The 27344-nt window shown below is 35.3% G+C and overlaps 1 protein-coding gene across 2 annotated transcripts; it reads left to right on the forward strand.

Moving 5' to 3' along the window:
* Nucleotides 1–26851, forward strand: NCAPG (non-SMC condensin I complex subunit G). Of its 2 annotated transcripts, none has more exons than XM_065060613.1 (22): nucleotides 1–51; nucleotides 303–415; nucleotides 1043–1255; nucleotides 2036–2264; nucleotides 3692–3837; nucleotides 4751–4835; nucleotides 7703–7892; nucleotides 10206–10355; nucleotides 12666–12806; nucleotides 13796–13919; nucleotides 15262–15351; nucleotides 15506–15685; nucleotides 16138–16248; nucleotides 18149–18268; nucleotides 19800–20036; nucleotides 20366–20547; nucleotides 23118–23292; nucleotides 23685–23846; nucleotides 24720–24891; nucleotides 25074–25166; nucleotides 25622–25700; nucleotides 26510–26851. In XM_065060613.1, exons 2-22 carry the CDS (start codon nucleotides 305–307, stop codon nucleotides 26634–26636), a joined length of 3117 nt encoding a protein of 1038 aa, XP_064916685.1. In that variant the 5' UTR covers nucleotides 1–51; nucleotides 303–304; the 3' UTR covers nucleotides 26637–26851. The 2 variants fall into 2 exon arrangements, with proteins under 2 accessions (XP_064916685.1, XP_064916684.1); XM_065060612.1 differs by having other exon boundaries at nucleotides 25–105.
* Nucleotides 26852–27344: the final 493 nt, after the last annotated feature.

Below are 27344 nucleotides of genomic sequence, written 5' to 3' on the forward strand. Positions count from 1 at the left end.
GAGCACGCGCACCCCGCCCCGCCCACCGCCCTTCTCGCGAGAGCGGGAGCGGTACGCGCGGAGTTTGAAGCTGCGGGCGCTGCGGCCGTTGCTGGAGCACGCGCGGTGGCTGGCAGGGAGCGGGCCCGGGGGCGGCGGGCGAGGAGCGGGTCGGGTCTGTGGCGGGGACCTCCCACCGTTCGGAATGGCCTTGCGGTTCTAGGGCCCGGTGTGGGAACGGCAGCTCTCCGCCTTCCCGCTGCTCTGCGCTACGGGAGTCCGGAGCGAGGGAGTCGTGACGGTACCGTTCCCTTTCTCTGCAGCCATGGGAGCAAAAAAGAGGCTTCTGCAAATCAAGGAGGCCTTTCAGATGGCCCAGAAACCCCACCAAAACCACGCGAAACTTGTTGTGGGTTTGAAGACCAGCTACGATCAGGTATGCTCGCCCTCGGGGCGTGCGGGCGGCTGGGGGGGGCGGGGACCCGCCGGGCTGAGGGGACGGGGAGGGCGCTCGGACCCCGCTCTGCAGGGGGCTCTGTGGCCCCCGAAAACCAGCGCTGAGGCCAGGATGTCAAAGAAGGGCCCCGCGACTTAAAAAAAAAACAAACACCAAAACCCCAAACCAAACAAACAGAAAAAAACCCCAAAAAAACCCAAAGCAAAAACCAAGCCACACGCTAAACTGTTACACGCAGTTGCCTCCTGTGAACACGGGTGTTAGAGCAGCCCACGGCTGTTAATGCTGTGGCTGGAAGGTGTTTGAATCCCCGAGATGCAGGACGATAATGGATGAGGGTGTGGATTGCTGTTCTGAAACCTGCTAGCAGGTAAATGGAAACGCCAGAATGAAGCCCAGCCATCAACACGTATGTCTGCTGTGGAGTTAAAGCAAAATATTCAGTGAAGAATGCACGACAGTGGGTGTATCCTGCTGGCTTTAGTGCTTTAAAAATTTAAATAGAAGCTGTCAATTATAAAAATTACTTAATTTATTTTTCTGTGGTACTGCTTTTGAAAGGTGAATCAGGTAGTCATCTTTTGTTGTGGTTTAATTTTTTTTCAGTTGGAAGATAAGGGAGATTTTCATGAAAAATTCATTCATTTCCTTAAGTATGCTATGATAATCTACAGACGGGAACCAGCAGTGGAACAAGTGATCAATTTTGTGGCTAAATTTGTTACTTCTTTTTATGAAATGGAGAAAATGGATGGTAGTGAGGAGGAAGAAGAAGAAGAAGATTTACTTCTGAATTATGTGTTTAACTTTCTGCTTGAGGTACAGTAACTCTTATAATTAAATGTTTAGTATAACAAATGGAAACTTCATGCAGATGGGAAAACTTGCTGGCAGGCCAGATGACATCTACAAACTAGAAGTTAAAAAGTGAAAGCAAGGCAAAACTAGTGCTTTAGGAGTAACAGCTTCCACCCCCCCAAAAAAACCAACCAACCAAACAAAAACCCCAAACCACCACATCTCCAATAACCCAACAGCTGGATTTCAAAAGTTAGGCCTGTGAGGAAAATATTAATTGTTTTCTTATTTGGCTGTCCAATGTGTCATTATAGGCTTTATGATATGTGCATTGATACGTGTGAAGCTGTGGAAATGACTTTATACTGTTTCTTTGATAAGTAAAAATATTAAAAGATCTTTAATACAAGTATGGATAGCATATGTATTCTTCCTTTCTGCTTTTTGTGTTACATAGAAAAAAGATCAACAGTTCAAGTAGCATGAAAACACAAGTAGAATGATGTTTTCTTAAACTAGTGTTTTGTCATGGAAGTAGTATTGATCAGGCCAAGATCACTAGTCAGCATTGCTAATACCTTTTTGTTTTTTTGTTCTAATGTTTTATGGAGACAGAGGAGTAAGTTAGCTAGTGTACTGTAGCCTGCTTTAAAAATTAACTTAAATAGGAAAATTTTTCGAAATACAGAAGTGCATATTTAATGTACTGCATAGAACATTAACTACTTGTGGATATTAATAGCCCTATGTTTGAAATTATAAACTGTGATTATAAGAATACTCATCTTTTATTTTCCTAAGTCTCACAATGCGAACAGCCATGCAGTTAGGTTTCGAACGTGCCAGCTTATTAATAAGATTTTGGGAAATATGCCGGAGAATGCCCAGATTGATGATGATTTATTTGATAAAATCAATGAAGCTATGCTGATTAGACTTAAAGATAAATTTTCAAATGTGAGAATTCAAGCTGTCTTGGCCCTGTCGAGACTTCAAGATCCCAAGGATGAAAACTGTCCTGTTGTTAATAGTAAGTACTATTGTTTTTTTCATTGTTTCAGAGTATTTGTTGATTTACATTACTTTAAAGCATTTTTTAAACATTGAGTGAACAAATCTTAAGGGATATTCTTGTAGTAATTAATAAACTGTGGAGTTCTTTGTTAGAGGAGGTTGCAGATGCAAGAGTTTTGTATGTTCAAAGGGCAAAGACAGAACTCCTTGAAGGGGAGATCCATTGGGGATTAAATGACAGGCAAATAATATTTGGCTCAGGCTATTCTAGAAACTAAATGTGGCTGAAGAATGGTGAGAATAATGATGTGTTGTGAATTGCCATGGAAATATGATACATACTTGCTCAGTTCTTAACTTCTAAGGACACTTTTGATATTATTAATTGAATTAAATTCATACCAAAACACTAAGAGGAGTAGAAACGATAACAGAAAAACTTTGTTTCAATCAAATTATAGCTGCTCCATGAAAGGCAGACTAGTTACTGACATTGTTGACCTATGGGTTTTTTGGGGGGTTGTTTTTTGGATGGTGTCATTTTTGGTTTGGTGTATTTCCCTCCCCCCCTCCCCCTCTTCCTTTAAGAGATCAGCATCTCTGCAACCCAGGTTTCTTGATGCTGTTTTTGTGCTGTTTGTTTCTTTGTGTATGGTGTGATTGTTCTGCTTTTGTTGCTTCAAGGTAGAGGAACTGTAAGTTTGTACCAGCATATCTGTTATGTAAATTGTGCCCTGATTACACTTTATGTACTGTCTTTTGTGAAGAGAGTTAGTTGCCGGGTTTTGTTGTTAAGGCCCTGTCTTTGAAATGGTATTTTCAAAGTGTGTTTATAAGTTCCTTATTTAGAGGCACGTAGTTTTCATAGTAATTGTCTCAGAGCAAGAAGATGAATTCAAGTATTCTCTGATAAAATTCTTGTTGCTTTCAATTTTGAAGAAGGCTCAAGAATATAACAAAAGACATTACATGAGAAATTTGCAGTTTGACTTCTGGTAGGCTTAATGGAGATTGCAGCTTTCCATTTTTAGAAGAATTTGAGGTTTCATCTCAAAGGTAATGACAATGGATAGCCAGTAAATAGAGGTCTATAATAGAGAACCCAGCATTTGGAAGCATTCTTTGTCCAATGAATGACAAAGTGGTTAGTTGTAAGTGAGATCTAGAATAGCAATTTTCAGAGTTACTAATTGAAGATCCTGCTTGTGATTGCAAATACTGTTTTCATAGTTGAACTGAGATCATAGCTCAGCATGTAATTGCCATAAAATCTTGGGGCTGTGACCCTGAATTGTTCCCTAAATACGCAGGGATGGGGAAAGGGTTTTAGTAACAGCTGCTGTGTGAGCTTTTGTTTTTGTTTTTTGTTTGTTTGTTTTGACTATTTGCTGTTTTTCTCTAATGATTCAAACTCTTATGAAAACATTATTATGACTATTTCAGTTTACAACACATTGCTTGAAAATGATTCAAATTCCGAAGTGAGGCGTGCAGTGCTGTCATGTATTGCTCCATCAGCAAGGACTTTGCCAAAGATTGTAGGCCGCACTATGGATGTAAAGGAAGCTGTCAGAAAGCTGGCATATGAGGTAAATTGGATCACTTAATATTAGTTTCAAAGCCTGACTTAAGAAAAAGGCTCTAAAACTCTTACTATATTTCAACAGTTAAAACACTGAGAACAGTTAAATAATTTATTTTTCATTTGCCAGAATTTTAAGGGGGAGTGATTTAATACAAGTTTTCAAGTAAAACCCCTGAACTTGACTCCAGAACTTGCTTGATAGAAATTACTTCTGTGATAGAACTTGTCTCTTTAGCATCAGATAGTAAAACTATAGATTATATGTACAATCTTTTGGTTTTTATCTATGCACTTGGTGATGTTTGTGAAGCAATTTTTCTTCTCTGTTATTCATAACAGATAATTAAGGGATGTTGGGATCACAGCAATACTAGTGTAAAAAATTGCTTTTTTTGTGTTACAGTTTTGAGAAGTATCAACCATATGTTTATGTGTAGGGGTAGGAGCAAGAATGTATGCTACCATGTATATTTTTTGTGCAGGCACCTTAGACAAGATCTTCAAACAAAATGTTTAGCTTTTTCATGCAGAACAATCTTCTATTCTTTCTTAACTTGGACTAAATCTCTGTGTTAGCAGGCTTAAAAGTACATACTTGAGTAATTTCATTGTAGGGATGAATTGCTCTTGGAGCTTTAAAGAGAGAATAGTTTTCAAATTCAGGTATTGCATTCAAGCAGAGCTCCCAAACTTCTAAGCTGTTTGTTAACTTTATTTTATTTTACACTTTCTTCAATGCACAACAATCTGCTTGTTACTATGTTGGTAAGAGGCTAGTGGTATAGATGTTACAGGGTTTTATTGACTTATGGTTTCTGTGGATGGGTAAAACAGACAGCTGAAACCAACAGGTAATTAATTAATTCAGATGTTATTATTTGTAGAAATGTATTTTAATGTTTTAATTTTTTTGTAAGGTTTTGGCAGAAAAAGTTCCTGTGAGAGTTCTGTCAATAGCGCAGAGAGTAAAATTGTTGCAACAAGGACTTAATGACAGATGTGGTAAGAGGTTATCTTTCTCAACATCTTAATACAAATGTTTAAGAAGGAATGCTTTCTAATGTCTTGGGGATGATTTATTTGGAAGCTGTGATAGCAATAATAAGGAGCTCAAAGAGAGTCATGAGGTACCAGGAAATGTTTAAGCAAAAGAAATTGTGCTTGCTGCTTTGGTTTTCCAGTCCCCTCATAGCGGACAAACCAGAAAAGCATTGCACTTTCAAAAAGCTTGAAAGCCATTGAGCTCTAAAATAGGACCAAATGCTATTAAAATTTAAAAAACAACAATGTGATGAAACACAGTAGTAGTAAAATTTAATTATTTAATTCAGTGTATTTTGAAACATGTTTCTTTACTGATATTTTTGTAGCTCATAAATACATTAATATCTGTTTGATAATTGTTTGAAGATGTTTCCTGTGTACATTCAGAGAGGAATCTTCTTAGTTGGTCAGTTTTTTATTTAACTAGTTGATTTTTTTTTTTAAATGGATTTTTGATTGACCCTTATTCACTTCATTATGAAGCAGCTTTATTCTTTTTGATGTCTCCTGCACTGCATCATTTTTACATAGAGAGCCATTCAGAATGTACCCATAATTGTGTGTGGTGTTGTTGCCAAAAGATCAAAAAGCCACATGCATCTGACTGAGACAATTTTGGCCTGGCTACATAGAACACAGCTTTTTTTTTTTTTTTTTTTTCTTTTTTTTCCCTTTTTTTTAATTTTTTTTGTATTGTTCAGCAATAGCAATTATATACATGAATTCCACAAAAGAAGCTGCCAGTTTTACTAAGTGCTACTGTGTTATCCACTTACTTTGTTTGGAAAATCTGTACTATGCCCTGCTGAATTTTATTCTGACAATTTTCCTTGCTTAGTGATGTGCTGCTTGTGAACTTTGAGAAATATGACCTATGTGGATTTTCACTTAGTGAATAAGACGAAAGTACTGTGTTCATTGGTAACTGGAGCTCTTAAAGGTGTGCCATGTATGCTTCTGTTTTTTTGACTTACGTTTCTTTTTGGCTAGTTGAGGATCATGTTAGTATGTTCTTGACAGCAATAGAAGAGGTGATCAGCTAAGTGCTTTCTTATGCTGTATAGAACTACACTTATAAAGAAGTCCTCCTTCTGTATAATAAGTTTTAATTAGCATTTTTCTCCACCTTCCTTGAATTGTTCTATAGTAGTCTAATGAAGTTCGTCAGATTTTGAAGTCCAGCACTGAAAAATCCATGTTCTTAATTACTGTTTCTTGTCAATATACTAGTTTGGTGTTTGACCTGACTAGCTGCTTGTATGCTGGCTGCCTGCTCCTCAGCCCCCCAATAATATTTTGTCTTGACTGATAATTCTTTTGCCTTGGGGTGAAGGTACGGACTTCCTACATGGCCTATGTTTCAGTGGCATTGAGGTGTTCAGCATAAAGAACTGCCTTCTTTTGTGATCCAGAGCAGATACTTTCTCTGTTGGTGCCTATCTCTTCCTTGGGATGATTCTTTATGCTACCTGATAAGGACTTGCTCTTTTTCTTGACACCTAGAATCACAAATGAAAATATATGCCATTGTATGTAGCCTCACTGATACCATTGGTGTTCATGCTCTCTGCTGGGCAGAGGAAGATTATGTTCCAAATTGGCTGCATTTATATACACATCTGCTAGCATTCCATCATTTTGATCCATTTTGCAAATTTTATAACCTTGAATATGTATATCTTTTTCAAATTTACTTATCTGAGTAACTCCTAAGCTAACAAGAGAGGAACCTGCTTGTTCAAGGTTGCTGGGTTGAAAATTTGGATGTTTATCCGTATTGGCTCCAGAACAAGGGTTTATAATTAAACAAGACTTGGAGGACATAATCCAGATTCTGCTTAGTTCTGCTTTTCAGGATGCATTCAGCTGTCAATTCTCCACTCTCCTTCTCTTTCATTCTACTAGTTTGTGCTTTTCTCCTTCATGAAGAGGTTTCTCATTCTTAGGACCTTAATTTAGCTCTTACAAGGCCTTTATTACAGCTATTTTTGAACTTCTAACTGTATTTAAGTGCTGTCTTTATAATCGTAAGTTAAACGCAAGAGGAAAGATCAATATTGTCAGTCTGTTTCAACTTTGTTTCCCTTATTTTAGATATTGTTTTCTAGAAGGTCCTAAGAGCATACTTGTATTGCTCCCTAGTTATTATGTTTTTACTTCTACCAGACTATTAGCCTTTTTACTTCCCTGCTTAAATCTGTATGTGTATTGATGTATTATTCTAAATGTTCCCATACTTTTTCTTGATTAAATAGTACTCTACTTACCTATAAACTGTTTGCTCATTGTGGTAATGGGGAAGAGGGACTTTAAGTGTCTTTGTGTGAAACTCATAGTCTAGCTGAATAATTGAATTAACACAAGAATTCTGTGTGGCAGTTCAGACTGAAGGTCTGGACAGTAGTATCCTGACTCCAAAAGTGGCCAATTCCTAAATGCGTGAAACAGAGCAAGCATGTAACAATGCTTACTCAGAATATTTTCTTGCTCTACAAGACTTCATGGTTTGTAGATTTTCTGGGTCGAGCTGCTGTCTTTAGATGTAACAGTTTTTTAATAGACTTTTTGAATTATTGTTCCTTGTGGGAGAAAAAAATGTTACCTCAAAAATGTAGTAGTGCTCCATAGGTACTTCTTGATTAACTGTTCTTTTTTTTTTCCTTTTTTTCTTAAGGTAGCAGTAAGTTCAATTATATAAAACTTATTTTCAAAAAGCCTTCTATAGAATAATACTATGTGAAAGTATGTTGAAAGTGTGATTTTTTTTTTTTTTTTTTTTTTTTGACCTTTAATGTCTTAAACCATTTAAATTCCTGTATTATTAGATTCTGTTAAGGAGGTAATGAAGAAACTGCTACAAGCCTGGTTACAATCAGCTGAAGGGAATGTTTTAGAGTTGCTTCATAGACTGGATGTGGAAAACTGCCCAGAAGTGGCCATCCAAGCACTAAATACTATATTTTCATCATCTCCACTTCATGGCTTTGTTCAGAACTGTATAAACCTTGACAGCAGGTATGCAGATCAGTTTTCACTTCCAAACCAGGTATATTTTGTATTAGAATATTAAATAAAAGTTTATATCTAAGTGGGGAGCAGAATAACTGTTACCTGTGATAAGAGACTGATGTGGTGTAAGCCATGATGTCTCTCTGGTGTTTGTGTCCTTAAGTGTTTTGGATATGCTTTTTGCTGCTTTAAAAGATATGTGTTCACCAGTTGAAAATGATTGTGCCAGATAAACAAGAAGAAAAAAATGAAAAATGTTTTTACTTCTTGTTTCCAGAACTCCCCCAAATCACGCTCTTAAAATTTAAGAGGAGGTAGTAAATAAATCAACTAAACAAGGTTTTCTATGAGTAACAACTTGGTGTGATTTGGCTTATTTCCTGTACTCTCTGTAGAGTACAAGTAAAGGCAATGTTCTAGCTCAACCCCACAACTGTGTTTTCCTTTCTCTTTTTTTTTTTTTTTAAACGTGTAATACTGAAAAGCTCATTTTCTCCCCTTCCTCTTCTCTCTCAGTAATGCTTCTGTTTTTTCTTATGCACTTCTAGTCCTCTTTGGCTTCCCTCTGTTCTTTCTGCTAAGCTAGAGGCACCACAATTTGGGCTGGTTCAGTTATCCACAAACTGTTTGGAGAATCAACCAGAATGGAATTATTTGGCTTGTGTTTTAGCCTTCTTTTGGAGCTGTTTTACTTATATTAACAGAGCTTGACAAAAGCTGGCATTGTAGAGGCTTTCCCTGTGTTAAGGTTTGGTGGAATTTGACTGAGTTCCGAAGCTATGAAGAAGATGATATGATGAATATTAAGATCCATGAAGCAAAAACGAAGCAGGGAAGGAAACAAGAAATTAGAAGTTGTAGAAAATTGTTATAGGAGACAAGAAGGTGTGAGAAGAAACAACTCGAGTTAATTGAGGCAAAATTATTAACGGTTGTAGGAGTCCAATCTCAGATGATAAATTTAACAGATTAAAAAGTGAAAAAAAAGTCTTATTCTGTGTTTTGGGGGAAGATGCGTAGTGTTGTTATATGAAGTCTTGCATTCTAGTAGTACCTTATGACAGATGTTTTGAAATCAATAGATGCTACATGCATTGCACTCCAGAGATATAGATGTGAGCCCGCCTGACTTTAAAAAGCATCAATAATGATTAAATAACTTTCTTATAGCCTTGGAAATGTGCCAATATCTTAAGAGGTTCAAAGGAAAAAAACATATAGTTGTGGACTTGTCAGTTTCTTTGATCCTGCACAAAATTAGGCTTCTGTTTTGAAGGAGTGGGTTGAGAATTTTTTTTTAAGTGTTAGATCTGTTTGACAAATTGCATTTTGAGAAGTGAGTGCAATTATTCACCTCGTAAGGAGGTTGATTTATGGAAAATATTAGGCTTGTTCTTGTATGTTTCTGAGCACAGTTTGACTAGTGCAATATCAGTATGATAAATGCTTAAGTTTTTGAAGTCTATGATTTCTGTTTGTTAAATTGACTTTTAAATAAAGACTTGTCAGATTAATGGGAAGCCATCAAAGGATCAGCTTTCATCTACATGTTGCTTAGAGTATACTCTTTTCTTTCTTTTTTCTGTGTGTGACCTAAAAAAAAACCAAAATCGTTATTGATAGTTTACAAGTAAAATGGGATTCAAGGGAGTGAAAAGTACCACTGGCAGTGGTACTCTGTCTTTTCTGTTTTGAAGTAGAAATAATGCACGACCTAATGTTACACTTCTGAAAACAAAGATTATATGCCATGCCTAGCACAGAAAAGACTATGATTATAGAAAGGAGTGGGAGTGCTGTGATTTGTAAACTGAGGATGAGCTTACAGATACGCTGAGAAGCCGCTCTATTACTTATTGCATTTGACATACTAGAATTGAATTGAATATTGTGTGAACGTCCTATGTTAAGAACGGAAGAAAATTCATAAACAGAACTTGAAAAATAATTTCATGCAGTTGTTGCACTTCTGGTGATTTAGTTTTCCAGACTTGTACAGTGAAACAATGTTTCACAGAGTTGAAGTACTTGGGTGACTGCTTCTAGGAGGTCTGAAGGGCTGAGCAGAATCTTTCTGCAAACTGGTATGAACAGCTTTGACTTAAAATACTGAAAAGTGCAACGTAGTGAGAGACTCAAGGAGCTCCATGTCCTCATTGTAAAAGAGAGGAAGTTATTTTTGTCAGTCTTTAAGTATTTCTGTGGGGAATACATTTGACAGGATTTTATTTTCATTTTAGGAAATAATATATTTTTGTGCATTTGTTGTCTTTGACCCTGTTTTATTTATTACTCTGTATTTTTTAAATTTTTATTTAGAAAACTGATTCCACTGGAAGACTTAACACCTGAGAATGTGTTATATTGGAGATGTCTTTGTGAATATCTAAAATCGAAAGGGGAAGAAGGTGAAGATTTACTGGAACAGATGTTGCCAGAACCAGCTATCTATGCAGATTATTTATTAAGGTATACCACATTTAAAAATAAATCTCTTACCACTAAAATAAATCTATTTTTTTTTCTTTAAATAGGGAATATTTGTTTTATTCAGTTATTCAGTTTTCCTCCAAAGCCAAAGTTGTGCTTGAACAGTGATTTTAATTTTTTTAAAAACTTTAAAGATTTTTGAGAGGATTTACTTCTTTTAAACCAAAACTGTAAAAATCAAATTTGTAACTTGAAAATAATTTTTGGGATGTCCTTTCTCATGAATTACAAGCAAGATGGACTGCTAGATCAATAGCATATAATTATTTTTCATTTAAAGTAATAGAATAATTGTTTTGTAATATGCAGCTATCCTTTGTCCATCTGTTATTATGTAGGTTGCTGTGTGTTTGCAAAGAGCTTGCATAAAGAGGTTTTTAGAGCTTGCAGAGGCCAATACTTTTTTCATTATTGTAATTTGTGAAAATAAAGTAAAATCTGGCTGCTGTCCCCAAGAGAAGTGTTTTTTAAACTGAAAGTTCCCTTCTCTTTCCCCTGCTCAGGCAGGCCTGCCTCCCAAAAACTTATGTTTGAAGGCAGTGACAGGTCTGCTAAGTGAGAACATTTAATTGGGGAAAAAAATGAATGTTTTGTGTTTTTTTTTTTGTTTGTTTGTTTTTTTGTTTGTTTGTGTGGTGTTTTTATTTTGTGTTTTTTTTTTTTTTTTTTTTTTTGTTGTTGTTGTTATTTTGTCTCAGTGGGATACTTTAATCTTAATCTAAAATTTGAACAAAATTTATGTTTGTGAGCATGGAGAATGGTAAGAAATATTAACTGAAGTGTTCTACTTGCAAAGTGTAGAGTGAAGCTTCCTGAAATGAATAGAAATCAGATCTCCTGAAAAATGCATTGTTTTGATAGATGTTTCCAATTAAAAATATGTGTGTTCTTCTCTCATCTCGGTGGTTGGAGTATATTAGTATTACTTACAGAAATCATTGCTGCTTTTCAATATGGAATATGCTAATATGTTTCATAAACTTAATAATTGAAGCATCTGTGCTTTCTTTATTTCTAAATGTGGATGGGTATAAATTTATTAATTCATAATTTATTTAACAGTCCATAAAACATTTGTTTCCCACGATTTTATTTTTTCTTCCCCATCCGATCTTACTCAAAATGGCTTCAATTATCTTCCCCTTCAGCAAGAGGCTGAGTAAGATTAATTAGATTTGCTCATACTTGTTTGTAATAGACTATTCATTGGTGAGCTGTACCACCAGTTGTTTCAGGTAAGATTTGCCATTGTACAATCCATGTCTTTATTTGTGCTGTGAGAGTATCAGTTAGGAGGAGCAAGAAACTGCAAGTTATCAATACTTAAGAAAAAATTGCAGGGTTCATATTGCACTATTGTCCGGTGCAGGTAACTTTATTGTTAGTCAGAATCAGAAAGAGTGGCCTATATTGTTGTAATTTCAGATGTTCTCAAATAGTATCTATATCCAAAGACTTTATCCTAAACTTGAAGAAGTTTTAAAAATTTGCTAAATTGAATGAGCTGTTGCTGAAAAGTATCTGCAAAGCTGTGGCTAAAATAAGCATCTTTTTCATAGCTCATATCAGTATTTGAATTTTATATATAACATTATATTCAATAGTGAATTTTGTACACAATATGTTTCAATCTAGACTTGCTGAATGTGTGTGCACACATTGATGGATCAAATTTTAGTAAAAGAACAATGACTTACATTCAGCGACAAACTGTACTGTCCTGTTTCTTTATTGTATCTGACAACAGATTGTTGCTCTTCCTTGATGGCGTACTTGATCAGATAAAGAATTTAAAATTCACTGCACACTTTAATGATTTTGTTGTATTTTGTCTTGTAGGCAATATAACACTTCTGAACATGTACAAGAATACATGGTACCTAAATGTGCAGAAAAATACTAGTTGTGTATATGAAAAATAGTACATGTATACATTTATTCCTAAGATGCTGTCTTTATGCAGGAGTACAGAACTGAAATACATGTACAAGCATAACTTGTAATTTTCTGTTTCTTACTGTTTTGCATTCTCAAAGAAGGCATTTTATTTAATGAAGTGCATTGTTTTTAAACTATACATTGTTTGGTATAAATAACTTTCTGGAACTATTAATCTATGACAGTGAGAACACAAACATTAATTTTTAAGTTTTGTAAATAACCACTTTTTGATGCAGGATAGGAAAGTGGTGGGTTTTGGGTATGTTTCTTGTTTGGGATGTGTGTGTGGCTTTTTAACTTTCCAACAATGATTCTGAATGTAATTATATCTGTTGTATTTGTATTTAGTTACCTCCAAAATATGCCAGTTCTTAGTGAGGAACAAAGAGAAGACTTCACTTGTTTTGAAAACCTGATGACAAAAGAATTTATAGGGCAGCAACTGATTCTTATGATTGATTGCATGGATACCATGGAAGAGGGAGGAAGGTAAACTTAAATGTAAAATCTGTGTTATTAATTTTATGGGACTCTTGCCTGTGCACAGGCATAGAATCTGTGTTGGGAAAATAACATGATCAAACAGGTAAAATGCAGTTCTAATGCTAGATGGAAAAGAGGCACAGTCTCTCTAATAGAACTGATCCCCAAAGTGTGCCAAATATTGTCTGCTTACCTTTATGAAAAAAAAATGCAGATTCAATATTGTTTGGGGAGAACTAATTCAGTTGTTTTCATAATGTATTTTTGAGATTATGAAGGTACAAGAGTGTTCATTTTGAACACAGTAAATAAAAAATAAAAGGAGATAAATGGATTACTTCTCAGCACATGACTTGTAATAAGTAGCCTGCATGTTTTTACTGTTTTTAAGCTCAGTCTGCTAAGGCCTAAAAGGTTACAGATGTTTTAGATGCTGAGCTGAACTGGACTGTGTTAACTGAGTCATTCCTACAATTTGAACAGCCTTTTGATGTGAAGTAATAAGAGTGAATAAATCTGGACGTTCATACATCACAGGCATTTTATGAAAAATTGTAGTTATGATAGTATAAACACAGCAGTAACTTCAAACTCTCAGTGGAATGCACTGTATGGATGCCAGACTGGCAGGATAGTTTAACTTGTAATTTCTTTTTTTTTAGTTTCTAGTCAGATAATTTCTATGAAAGCATTCTACAGTATTGATAATCTGTTTTCTGCTGCTATCACCTTTCATTGGACAGTAGTGACACCTGATTGAAAAATTTAGCATTTTCTAATCAAGGTAAAATCTGATCTAATCAGGTAAAATCAGGAAAAGGCAAACATTGCTAAATAAGAGAATATATTCAGCAGTTAATATGATTGTAGAGAAAGTTTATTTTATAATGTATTATAAAGTCTTCATCACACTAAATGAAAAATATTAACTCTCATGTCTTCCATTTTCTTGAATAAGCAAATAGAATGTTTGGCTTGTTTTCCCTTTCATGCAGAAGGCACCTGTTAGTTACTTTACAAAAGATACTCATTCTACCTGCAACTCCAACAGCCCTTATATCTCTGCTTGCGGAAAAAATACTCAGTATAATTAAAGATGATGACAGAAGGGTTCAAATTGTAAGTAATTCTAAAGGCTCATTGTTTTCTAGGCTCTGCCTTCCCCAGTGTATCAAACAGCCTTTATGAAGCATTGTAACAGAAATATCAGCAGTGAAATGCTTTTCCAAACTAAAAATATTTTATGTTTTCCCTCTCCTTTTTTTTTTTTTTTTTCCTTTTAACAAACCTGCGTTTTACAGTTGTCTAAAGATCTTTATCTTAAGAGATTTGACTGGTGTTGTAAATGTAATCTTCAAATTAGGAAAGTGTTGCACTTTGAAAATCCGTTTAAAAAATCCTTTGTCCTATTAGATCCAAACAGTTTTGACTGGAACGTTCAAAATGAGGATAATGTGCATTTCCAGGTTTCAGAATTTTATCCCTTCCTTTTATCTGAGATAAGTACTAAAAACCCTTACAAGAAAAGTATTCCATATAGTAGAGGTTTTTATACACAACATAATTATTTAAATTTAACTGTTGAAAAACAGACCCTAGGTTTTGCTCAAATATTTTTAAATGAACCCTGGACTCAGTGACAGAGACCACTTTTGGAAAACCTCAGTCCAGTGGGTAAAGCTGGGATATGGGTTTGTTACATTATTGCAATGAAAGAACTCTGGTTAGTGTAGTACAATAGTAACAGTAAATGTGTGCATTTCTGTTATTCTAGTGAAATACACTGATTCAATACATTCGATTGATTTGGTGCAGCTTGAGGGGAAGTTAAACTGAGGTGATCTGAAACAAGATAAATCAAGACTATCCTGTCTCATTCCGTCTAGTTTTCCTTGTGTTCCATCATTTTTTGTTAACATAATGGGTCTAATTTTAAAGAAAACCACAAACCAATGGAAAAACCCTCAGCCTAGTTTTCTTCTAGTTCTATACATGTATTTGGGTTGAAATTAAATTACTTATGTGGTTTCTTATACTACATATTGTGGTTTTCAGACCTTTGAAATGATAATGTTACTAGTTGTATTTTGATTGGAGTAGTAACAGATTAAAAACTTTGCTCTTGTTACCAGTAATTCTTTTTAAAGGATGTGTTCAGATCTAGAGGACATGGTGCCTGTGAACTGGTGGCATAGAAACTGCCAGACATTTACTCATGGATAGACCGTTTTCTGTTTTCTTGCTTACCTAGCTAAATGGTAGAAAATACTAGACTTCCATGGTGAGACTCTGTGTTGTCAAATTGAGGATTTATTTGGAGTGATTTAGCTGTTAAGGGAAACTGAACAGATGTTCAATACTTTTTCAGAAGGATGGCATTTTAAATTTGGAAAATTTAAATGCTTAGTATCTGACATTTGAGCTGAAATTAATGGCACTAATATACTGCTTGTAACAACAGATTGCAGAAATTATATCAGAAGTTCGTGAGCCAATGATTACAGTCGACCAGCCTGTTGATGCTGCTGAAATAAGAAGGGGGGAGCTTAAGGTAAGTAGATTTTAGAAAAATATATTTTAAGCGTATCCATCTAGTAGTAGTTTTATATAGTAGTGTAATATTGGCTAGTGTCAATAGTGTGTTGTTGGCTGATACCGCAAGGGTTATAGTATTATATTAATTTTCTTTTTACTTTATATTTCAGTTGGCTGAAATAAAAGTGAAACTTTTTGAAGCAAAAGAAGCTTTGGAACAATGCATTGCTCTGCAGGATTTTAACAGAGCATCAGTTTTAAAGGATCAAATAACAGAGTTGGAACACACAAAAAATGAGCTGATAAAAGCAGCAGAGGAACCTGAAATTAAAGAAACGCGTGTGGAGAAGGTATCTTCCCTTCCTGTATTCCCAAGTGCTGGCTATGTTTTGATGTTTACTCATAATTTAAAATAAAGTTTGGCCTTGTGTCACCTAAAAATTTAAAACTGAAAATGAACACTAATACCATTAGTGTTCCCCTTCTGCATGTATAGGAGCTGATGGTGTACTCTAGCAAAAAAAGAATTGCAGTTAAACTCCTCACGTCCTTAGTGAGTAAAGAATTATAAAAAGGTCTAGTTTTCACTCCTTTTTCTCTTAACTAAGTGAAAGCGTGAACTCATCTCTCTTCATCATAGTTTATAGACAGATTTTGATTAATATTCTTGCACAACAAATGTGTAGTGGACAGGAAATGTTTATTTGGGTAGGGGAAAATCATGATTAATGTCACCATTCTCCTTATCACAGCTACTATTTGCATTAATAACACTTTTCTTTTTTCCCTGACTCACTTGAAGAATGATCCTGAAACACTGTTGAATTGTCTGATAATGTGTTACGAGCTTCTGAAGGTAATGTCCCTTTCTAAAGGAATTGGTCCAACCATTAATGAACTCACTGAATCGCTGGTATGTACGAATAAATACTTTTTACATTATAATAAAAATGGATCCATCATAGCTGGCCCTAAGGTGCTGGCAGGATTGTCTGTAGTGATTTCACAGTCACTTTGCTGTATCTGTAGTGCTGTGTCTGGTGTTTTAAGCCTCCCCAGAACCCAGTGTCTTGGAGGTGCAATACAGATATGCTCTTTTGAGCTTCTGTGCCAGAACTGGTTGTAGCAGAGAGATGCTAAAGTAAAACAGGAATATGGTAAATATTTGATTAATGTATGACAGTGTTGGACAGTTCTGAGTTATACTGTGCCAAGCGTAGTGCTTAGGCCTTTGCTTACTGCCCTTGCTGGTACTTTAATTACTTGGATTTTCTATCAGCTGAAGTCATGAGATGTCTAATACAAAACTTTTAAGCTGTGTTTTGTTGTGTGTTCTTTTTTTTTGTTCCCCCTCCCTGCTAATCAAAAGATTTTCATCCGGGAAAGACTGGAACTTGTATAGATGTTTCTTTCATCCCTTCCATATACAAAGAAAGATGTTTGGGAGGATTCTCTTTACCTCTTCTGTTTCTTTTTTTAATCACCTTTGAAGAGCAAAACATTACTGTAGTAAAAAAAATAAAGTAGTGGCATTATAGGCCTCTTACAGCCTACCAGATATACTTTCTAGTTTTCGTAGTGAAGGGTATAGATTTTAAGACAAACATTTCTAAATCTAACAGACTTTTAACAGTTACTGAGTGTGCAAATAAAATGGAAAATACCTGAATACTCTGCACAGTTCTTATCCCATTTGTCTGGAAAGTTTATCTTTGAATTGGAAGTGACGATTTAGAGAAAGGCAGCAAGGAAAAGTATGGAATGGCTTCTGTATGAAGAACAACTAAACAGGCTACCTCTTTGTAAGACTTAGGGGTATGGTCTGAAAGAGAGCAGAAGGCATGAGACATGAGTGTAATGGAGAAAGTGAAGAAGGACCAATCACCCTTTAAAGCTACCAACTAGCAAGCTCAAAGCAAACGAAATGAGTTGATTCTTCACATAATACGTGATCTGTAGAATTCCTTGTCACAGGATGAGTGGGTGGTGAACACTTGCATAAATTTGAAGAAAAACTAAGCAACTTCAAGAAAAATAAATATTATAGAATGATTAGGTACATAGGAACAACCTCCCAGCGCTAGTGTCTCTCAGCTGCAAATTGTTGGGACCTTGGCAAGAATTCTTGGGAAGTATCTACTTAGTTTGTTTATGGAATACTTTATAGGAATTTGCTTTTGATCTTTTTTGATAAAGAGACAATGGACTAAATGACCCCACTCAGTATGGGCATTATTGTAATTCAACCTGCAAAGGAAATGGCAACCCCAATTTAGACTAGCTTAAATTTAGTGGAACCATATCTGATTTCTTTCAGATATATAGAAGTAATCTTAGAAAATCTAATTAGTGTGATGTGTCCCCCAGAAACCTTTCCTTTTTCATTAGGTCTTTCTTTAATTTTCACATTTGTTGTTTATTCCATTTTTCTTTCTCCATGATCCTGCTTTTGTATTGCTGTTCCTGCTGGATTTTCACATACTACGTGATTTGGAATATCTTACTTGTTTAAACCTGAAGTCTTTAGTAAATGCAAAAATATAAAATGATGCCATTGTAGCGTTCACCCTGTATCTAGTCTGACATTTTGTGTGGATTTTTACCATTGTCTTTTTAAACTACTCTACATAAATGAAAGTAGTATCTGTATTTTGCAATTTGGAATTAAGTATTGTTTCTCTGCAAGAATACAGGATTGGAAAGTGGCATCCAACTAAATTATTTTTAGTTTCAGAGTAAGCACATTTTAGTACTCAGTTTTTTATTTTCAATTTATGTACTTCAACTATAAAGTCTAATATTATTGTTTCCAGATACTTCCTGGCATAACTAATGTCCATCCCCCTGTGAGAAATATGGCAGTTCTGTGTTTGGGTTGTTGTGCCCTTCAGAGCAAAGAGTTTGCCCAAAAACATCTTGCATTGCTGTTACAGGTAAAATGTCTGATGGGGAAATGGAATGATGGTCTGTGTGACTTAGTAAATAAAACTAGTTTTGTATCTATAACAAGCTATTCTACATAGTTACCTTATTTGAGAACCAGTGATTCCTGATTTCTTAAGAGTCTAGATCCTGGAGAGTGTGGTTTTATGTAGATTTTTCTGATGTCTAATAATATTCAGACTTATACAGTATAACTTTGTAGTAGTGTGCCTTTCCTTTGTAAGGTCACCTGTTGTCTTGAAAGTTTGTGGGAGTTCTTTATCTGTAAGGTCTCACTTTCTCTTCTGAATCTGGGTGAAATCAGTCATATTTATGTTATTACAAAAATTTGTATTCCTTGGGAAACGAAACTAGAAATGTGACTGATTGTTTTATCCTCTACTTAACAACTCTTCCTTAATCCATACAAAATTAAAAATTTGGCAATTAAATCCAACACCCAAGGTTGCAGGTAAGTATGTAAAAGAAATGTAAAAACAATCTTCAAACCAACAAACAATAGCATGGCCAAGCATCTATGGATATGGAACATGTTGGATGCCGTAATACCCACATTTCCCACGTTTATGGTAAATGTTCTGATGCTGAGCTAATTATATAAAAGATGGCACTATTATTAACTTTTCAGATCCTGGCTTTGAGAGAAGTGTAGGTGGCCATCAGGCATTAGTAAGAGTGCGTTCTTGTGCACACTCAAGAACTGACAGCAGGTGTTGAGAAGAAATGCTCAGCTCAGACAAGATGGTAGAGCTGTCATCACCATAGCAGGAGAACGCTGGGTTCCTCAACAGTTGCCAGTTCTTTTGCTTTTAATTTGCCTTTGAGTATGTCTCGTTAAAAGTCAGTTTGTTTAGAGTGGATTGCAGTTGTTTTAGCAACTTAAATTTGAGACTTAGTGGTTAATTTCTGTTCTGCTGAACTCATATTCTTTGTGTAGGTTGCCATCAAAAGCAGGGTGTTGGGCTAAGCAGATATAGGATCTCTAGGCTAACCCACAATGTATGTTTTTATTTGAATGTTAATTTGAACTATAATACATGTAGTAACCTATACAACTTTGACATTTATTACTATCTTGCTTCCTGCTGTCATTTTACATACTGTTTATTTTAATAACGCTGTACAGTGTTTCAGAGCAGGGATTGCCTTATGTATTTTTTCTGTAGTTCCTAATGCTGTGGAGCTGCTATAGGCAAATAGATTTTTCTGTTTGTCCACTGTCTGTTTAGAAGTTGAACGGTTGAAGTACATCTCACATGCATGCTCACTCTGAGTGAAATTCAATTGATTTTATGTAATGGAAATCGCATAGATTACTTGATAAATTTTTTTCCCAGACTGTTATTATAAATTCAGGTTTAAACTCGTATCACACCTTCTGAAAGTCTGAAATTTATCCTAAGCATTATAAAAAGTTTCTCAAACTAACTGATCTTATTAAAGCAAAAAATATTATTATGTTTAATGTTAATATTGGCGGTTTACTGTAAGATACTTATATATTTTCCTTATTAAACCTAGGTTTTACAAATAGATAATATAAAGGTAAAGCTCAGTGCTTTAAAGGCAATCTTTGATCAACTAATGCTGTTTGGGATTGAGCCATTTAAAGACAGAAGAGGCAATGATTCTCAAAGTGAAGATGCACACATTAGAACTGAAAATTGTGAGGAAGAAAGTGAAAAAATAGAAGAGGAAGAAGATACAGCTACAATTCACAACCTCCTGCAGCTTCTTTCTGGTTTCTTAGACAGTGAGGTAAGAAAATCTTTAAAATTTGCCTCAGTTATTTTTTTTTAATGAGTTTTGCAGAAAGTTTACCATCCCATTAGGTTACATGTGAATACTACATGATGTGTAATTGAAGTTAATGGTCCAATGTTAAAATAGTTGTCTATGAAAATGACCACAACTTCGTTGCTGATAAAGACTAATGTTACTCTTGAGCTAGTTTTGAGTTCTGTGTAGGTGCAAATAGGTGAATGTAAGGAGCTAACTGGCAAAATAGGACTTAGACTACTACCGTAAATTGTTAGTGAAAATTGCTGTGGTTGGTGTGTTGTATATATGATCAGTTCTTTCTTCAGTTTTCAGAACTGAGGACAGAAGCTGCAGAAGGTATAGCCAAACTGATGTTCTTTGGGAGGCTGATTAGCGCCAAGCTCCTTTCTCATCTCATTTTGTTGTGGTATAATCCCGTGACCGAAGATGATATTCGGCTGAGACATTGTCTAGGAGTTTTCTTCCCTTTATTTGCTTATGCAAACAGGTATGACCTTTGTGAATTATTATGTGAAAATATACATTGGTTTAGCAGCTTTAGGAACCTTTTTCAGTCTTGCAGAAGTAGAAACTGCACAAATGCAAATTAGACCTAAAGATCTAGTTCAGCCTCCTGTGCCTATTACTTTTGAGTGCGTATAATCTCAACCTGTGACTATTCTGAAGACTTTACATTATTTCCCTCTTAGCTCTGTGGCCTTCCACTTTTTTCTTTCCTACATCTATAATTGAGACTGTTCTTCAAGACACTGAATAAGAGATTAATTTTAAAAGATGTGCTTTACTTTTTTATGCTGTTAAGCACTACAGGCAGACCTTGGAGTGTCACTAAAATGTAGCTCGCAGGGATGCTTCAAAAGAAAATAATTAGTGCCCAACAGATATCAAAGCAGCAAGCTGGTTGATAGTGGTTTAGGGTTGGTTGGTTTGTAACCAAAGAATACTCCAATCTAAATTTACAGCAGATTCAAAATCTCCTCTTTATTGTGGTAGTGGGCAAAGGATGTAGAGAGCTTATGTAAGGAGATGAGAGCTTAAATAGTAACTCTCATGTCCTTTCACTCGCTCAAAGAAAAAAAATGTTTAACCTACTTTTGAGTTGTTGCTAGAGGTTTTAGCTGCCCTCAACTGGCTGAGTTTTCATCTGCTTTTTAATGGCTAAGATTTAATTTAGGTGTAGTATATATTACTTATCTATTTTCCAAAACAAATTGAATAAAATCTTTTATGGTTTAGAAATTGCTGCACTAAGAGGAGTAGTTCAAAAGGGGGTTGGTTTGGAAAGGACAAAAACCCAAACAGATGTATTTTTGCTGTTGTCAGGAAAAAAAAAAAAAAGAAATATATTCAGTCTCTTCCAGAATGGGGTTTTCCTGCTTAAATTCTTTTGAAAATAAGTAACAGAAAAAATAATTTCTTAAGATTCCAGTATCTCTTGTACTGGGTAATGAAAGTAAGCCTTTAACATTGATAATCTTTTACCTGTTAATGTCTACTTCTCACCATTTGAATTTTTTTTGAGTCCTAGTGATGGCAAAAATCTGAAAAATCAGTGATCACTGCAGGAAAAAAAATCCTAAATCTTAGTGTGGCTCATTGATCTCTGGTTAGGAAACCTCATTAATTTTCTGTCTTAAAACATTATCTGCATTATGGATCACAGATGGTTCATTTTAAGATGAATCATGGAGTGTCTTTGGTTACCAGTACTATATATTCAAAAGAGAATTATTAATTACCATCTATAATTCAGAACTGTCTTTGCAAAGTTGCCATTCAGAAAAGGGCAACTCAGGATATGAGATCTGGTTGAAGTTCATACCTAATTTTGGTACTGATTTCTCACTGAATTTTCAAGTTCCATTTGTTTTCTGGGTGCTGCTCTGTTAACCTCTCCACCTGGTCACAGATATAATCAAGAGGCTTACTTTTTGAAATTAAATATTTGAACTCTGTGTGAGGAAAAAAAATATTGATACTGACTTTTATAAGTAGTCTATAGTGTCAACAGTGGCACGTTGTGCTAATAACCAGGGCAGGATCCTGTAACCAGTGAAAAATTCTTACTCATGGAATGTTTTCTGAAGAGTAATAAACTCTCTGGCAGCCTAAGAGGAGAAAATTCTGCCTTGTGCCTATGTGCTACTAGACTTCTTTTTTCATTTTACAGGAAATAATTGAATGATATTTCAGTTATGCTTGAGCCAATCTAAAGCCTTAAAGCTGCTGAAAGAGAGTTCTTGCTTCTATTCTTTTTTACCCTCAGCGCTCAAAAGGTTTTTTTGGTCAGCTGATTTGGCTCAATAATCCAGCAGCAATCATTCTGCTTTTTTTGAAATGATTCACTTTCTTAGCTCTCTCCTGTAGTTGAGTTCAAATAGGAGGTTAACAAGTATCAGAAACAAAGGCTTAGCTTCACCAACTAGTACCTTGTACTTTTTGACACCTTACCTTTTAAATTGTTTTGACCTGTCTTGTGGAACTGCACTTTTAGACGACTTGCTGCAGAACTGAGTGCAACAAGATTTTTAGGCTTGCTTGGCAGGAGTTATTAACTCTTCTGAGAAAAGAAACTACAAGTATTTATTCCAAAAATCTTGCTAACCACTGCATTTTTTTTGCCAGGCTTCCTTACTTTCTTACAGAATGAAAAGTATCCCCAAGGAAAAATGCTAGCAGGAAGGAGGAATGAGCAGAAGACAGATTAATCTAAATAAAAGCTTTAGAGAAATGTATTTCTGTCCCTTAAGAGAGAATATGTCTGTACATTTCAGTTAAGTTTTCGGGAGTAAGGCTGACCTTTCAAACTGTTCAGAAGAAAGAAGTGTTACCTAAAACTTACTTGAAATGCCATGTGCTAAATCTTAAAAGAAATCGGTTTTGTGAAGCAGTTTTAGTGTCTTGATCCTGCTGTCTCCACCAAGGCTGGCTGCTCCCACTTGGACTTATGTATTATAATAGGTCTGTGAACCTACATCATAGAAGAGAAAATGTAGGGGTGAATTAAGGTTTAATTTTGTGTCATTATGCTACTAATGTTTGACTCACTTGAAACAGGTTTAACCAGGAATGCTTTGAAGCAGCTTATCTTCCAACTCTGCAAACACTCTTAAATGCTCCTGTGACTTCACCCTTGTCTGAAATAGATATCAGTAACGTTTCTGAACTGTTAGTGGACCTGACCAGGCCAAGCGGACTGAAACCTCAGTCTAAAAAGTCTCAGGACTATCAGGTACAGTGTGTTAAACTGGAGGGAAAGCAATATTTGTGTCTAGAGATTAAGAACTGACCCCCTTCACTTACTGATAGCTGTCCGGGCCTTTCTGAGAGTCCTAGTGTCAGAAGCTGGATTAAATGAGTGACTCTTGAGGTAAAGAAATCCCCCTCGCCTCTTCCTCTTACAATTAAGAAATGCTAGTAGGATCTTGCACCGTGGCTGGTCGTCTATATTGGGAAAAACATTTATAAAAATCAGTTGGTGCATGTACTCAAAATACTGCATTTTAGGAAAATGTTTACTCTGTAAAATTAATCATTAGCTGCTTAAATCAGAATGATCTTGTTGCTGCCTTTTGTAAATAATTCCCAGTGAAATTTCTGATATCTAGTTTCTTTCCTTTACAGGACTTAACAGTGCATGATAGTTTAGCAGTGAAAATTTGCAATGAAATCTTGATGGACCCAACTGCACCAGGTGTTCGTATTTATGCAAAAGCTTTAAATTCACTAGAACTCAGTAGTTCTTCCACAGAGAATCTTCTGGTTCTGCTCAATGAAATTCTAGAGGTAGTACATAAATAATGTTTCTTTTTTTCACCACTCGCAATCTAATATTCTGATATGCTTAAAAATGAAGTGTCTTTGTTTTACTATGACAATGTAAAATTTATCTGGAATTTATCTTTGAAGCAGTCTTTGAAAATGAATTTTTAATGAGTCATTTACAAAAATCTGAGCTTATATCACTGTATAATTTACATATTTCAGCTACCATACATAGTAAAACCAGTGTGAAACGGTGTGCCCAACTGGGCATGTTTCAGTACAGTAAGTTCTTTTGATAAGTGTTGTGCAGTTAATGTTTTTAAACATTATACCAAAATTCAATATTAACTCTTTTACAGTTTGAGATGGATCATCTTTAGTTAATTATTAGCAGCCAAAATCTTATGCCTAAACTTATGTCATAACTCTAAGATCATTAGGCAACATGAAAAGGGTGCTTGGTTTAGGATGAAGCAGGAAGGGGTTACAAGACTGATGTGTAAGTTTTTACATTGATGCTTTTATTAATATAAAAAAAAAAAAGGCAAAATTTGGGAGTATGACAAAGGACAATGGTATATAGATATGTTGAAAAGAATGCTGATCCACTGGGGGCATGTCATCCAAAGGGAGCTACGTGCCAGGACTCAGCTGAAAAGGTCCGATTGCTTTAATGTTTCTTAGGTTTCCTTTAAAGAAAATATAGGGGTTTTTGGGGTTTCAGTGCCTGCTGTTGACAGAGAAAGTGTTTCTCCTTTCAACTTGACTTATCTTCATATCACACATTGTTTCCTTCATACAGTAAATCAACTAATCCTATTAGTGAGTAAATTTAATAGATAAAAGAAATAGTTGTAAAATTAAGTAGCATTTCACATTAAACGTCTTCTCCAGAAAGTGAAAGATAAACTGTGTCAAAGAGCTATTGAGAAGATCAAGATGAACTTGACCAAAGATCCTAATGTGGGCAAAGACCATGCTGAGAGGACTGAGGAAACAGGACTGTCTGTGAAGACCCAGGAAACTGACATCACAGTATCTGAAAATACAATTCACAATGAAGAAGGTAACTCAAGAGAGGTGTAGTTCAGTCATAGGTTTACAACTGACTCACTTGTTTAGATATGTATGAAAATAAGTTTTGGTTTTATTGCTATTTAAGAGCTTGAAGTGGAAGTACTGATACTTATATAATAAACTTTTAGTTTATCTTATGATTTCTGAATGTGTTATTATTCTCTTTAATAGAAAGTAATAAAGATGCTTTTCATACGCCAGTTAAAGAAGTTAGAAGTAAAGCAACTGCAAAATTGAAATCCACAAGAACCAAAGCTGGCAAAGGTATGCACTGGCTTTTCCTGGCTACAGTACTAGTTGTTTTAAATATAATAATTTCATACTAAATTTTGGTGAACATATATAGAAACCATTTAGCCTTCATATTGCATTATAGTTTTTAGGATTTTTTTTGTTGTTGTTAAAAGATTAAAATAGTCTGCTTTGTGGACATTTTTATGCTGTTAGGCTCTCCCAGAAACACAGATTTTAAAAAGGAAAAAAAAGTTTGGCTACAGGATTTCAGGATAATTTGGCCACAGCCATTTACAGTAAGGTACAGGTGTTCATGGCAGAAGTGGTACAGCGTGGGTGTTCTGTTGGTGGTTTGGTTTTGTCACCACATTCTGCGGTGACTGCATATTCACAGGTTTCAATGCAATATCAAACACTGAAGATGCAAAACTACTTTAGGAAAAGAAATGGTATCATGATATGAAAAGGCTTTTGCTTATGCTTAGGACAACAGAAGGCGGCAGCTGGCGGGAGGTCTGCGCGCAGGAGAAAAACAAGCACAGCTGTAAAATCCAGTAGCGACAGGTAAATCCTTTTTTTCTCCACCATTGAAGACACGATGTCTGTTCTAGCAAGGAAACTGAATTCAAATGGTTTTCTTTCGCAAAACCTGCATCCTTAATATCCTCTGTTCCTAATACATGGATAAATATTTAAGCAAATAACTGGTACTTTTGAAAAAACAGCATGTTTGACAGCTTCACGCTTTATTGTCATTGTCTAACAGCCTGTAATTATTTTTTTTACATACCTTCTGTGCACAGAGTTAATGTACATTCTAGCTGACCAAAATTTAGATGTTTAGCTTACGTTATTATTCTTCTTCCAGGCATGTCTGCTGCTTTTTCAATAACTGATCTGTGGGGAAATCACATTTTTTATTTTTTATGCAGTTGATAAGCTTCTAGAAATGACTGATAAGTGAATGTACACAAGGCATTCCTTCCCTTATGATCTTGTAGGATACAACCACTAAAATGACATTATCTTTGTAATTTTCAGCTGTGTTGCTTTTTGTCAAGCAAGTAATGCACAGACTTTAGGGTACCAGGGTCAGTCATTTCTGTTTCCCTTCAGATTGGTTTACTTTGATACCACCTCATCTTTTGGAAGTTTTGCTTATTTTGTAGCCACTAACACTTGGTTATCTTTACTGATATTGTGACACCAGTTTGGAAACACTAATATGTCCTTAAGAAAAAAGTTTATAATTAGTAAGAAGTACTTTCGCTCTCTAAAACCATGTTTCAAGTTTGTTTTATATATATATATATATATAAAATCTTCAGTTTGCTTAGTCTTTTGGTCTTACTTTAAAATATTTTCCATTTCAGTGGTGATGAAGTTCCAGAATCAGTCCCAATGTCAAGTTCAAGGCCTTCAAGACGAGCAAAAACACTGGCACTTGAGAAAACGAGAATGAATCTTTCAAGACTTTTGAGTAGTGAATCAGATCAGTGAGGACAAAAGAAGAGAAAGTGTCCCTTGCTGATGCTGGTAGTTAACATCAAACTTGAAAAATAACTTTTGTTGTTAGCCGCATGTAACTCTTGATATTAAGATCATTTATAATTGTAGATTTTTTTTTACTATGAACTTTTACTTTTTTTTTTAGATGCTTTTGATGATTTTCCCAATACAAAGTCCATCATTCATGTAATAAAAACATACAAAAATATTACCTGGAAAAGACTTCGTGTTTTTGTTTGTTCGTGGTTTTTTGTTTTGTTTTGTTTTACTTTATGGAGGAGAATGATAATGGTACCGATTTTACAAACCTAAGCCTGGAAGTCTGCTACTGATCCTGACCTTGTTATATAAAATCAGTAATGTGCTTTTAGAAAAACATTTGTGGTACAAAAGAAGATCCAATAAGGAAAGGAATATCTAAGTGCAGAAAGACAAAAAAATGAAACACTTTATAAGGTCTGCGTGCTGTCTTTTCAAAGTGGTACACAACTTGGATTACTTTGGAAGTTCACAAACCTTTTTCTAAAGATGTATCTAGGAAGAGTCATGACTTTTACAGAGACAACAGATGAACTTTAAACTGCACACAGTAGTCACTGGTGGGTGAGTGGATTCACTCTGGAAATGCTACTTTTATTGGTTTGGAAACAACTCTGTCAATCACGTATGTCTCTGTTAAAATGCAGGTAATTTCCAAGG

This window comes from Columba livia, chromosome 4, assembly GCF_036013475.1.
Source record: "Columba livia isolate bColLiv1 breed racing homer chromosome 4, bColLiv1.pat.W.v2, whole genome shotgun sequence".
NCBI lineage: Eukaryota > Metazoa > Chordata > Aves > Columbiformes > Columbidae > Columba > Columba livia.

Coding starts and splice junctions, on each gene's coding strand:
- NCAPG (XM_065060613.1), top strand. CDS start 305: ATGGGAGCAAAAAAGAGGCTTCTGCAAATCAAGGAGGCCTTTCAGATG. Junction 7,893..10,205: donor TGTATAAACCTTGACAGCAG/GTATGCAGATCA, acceptor ATTTTTATTTAG/AAAACTGATTCCACTGGAAG. Junction 20,037..20,365: donor CTGGTTTCTTAGACAGTGAG/GTAAGAAAATCT, acceptor TTCTTTCTTCAG/TTTTCAGAACTGAGGACAGA.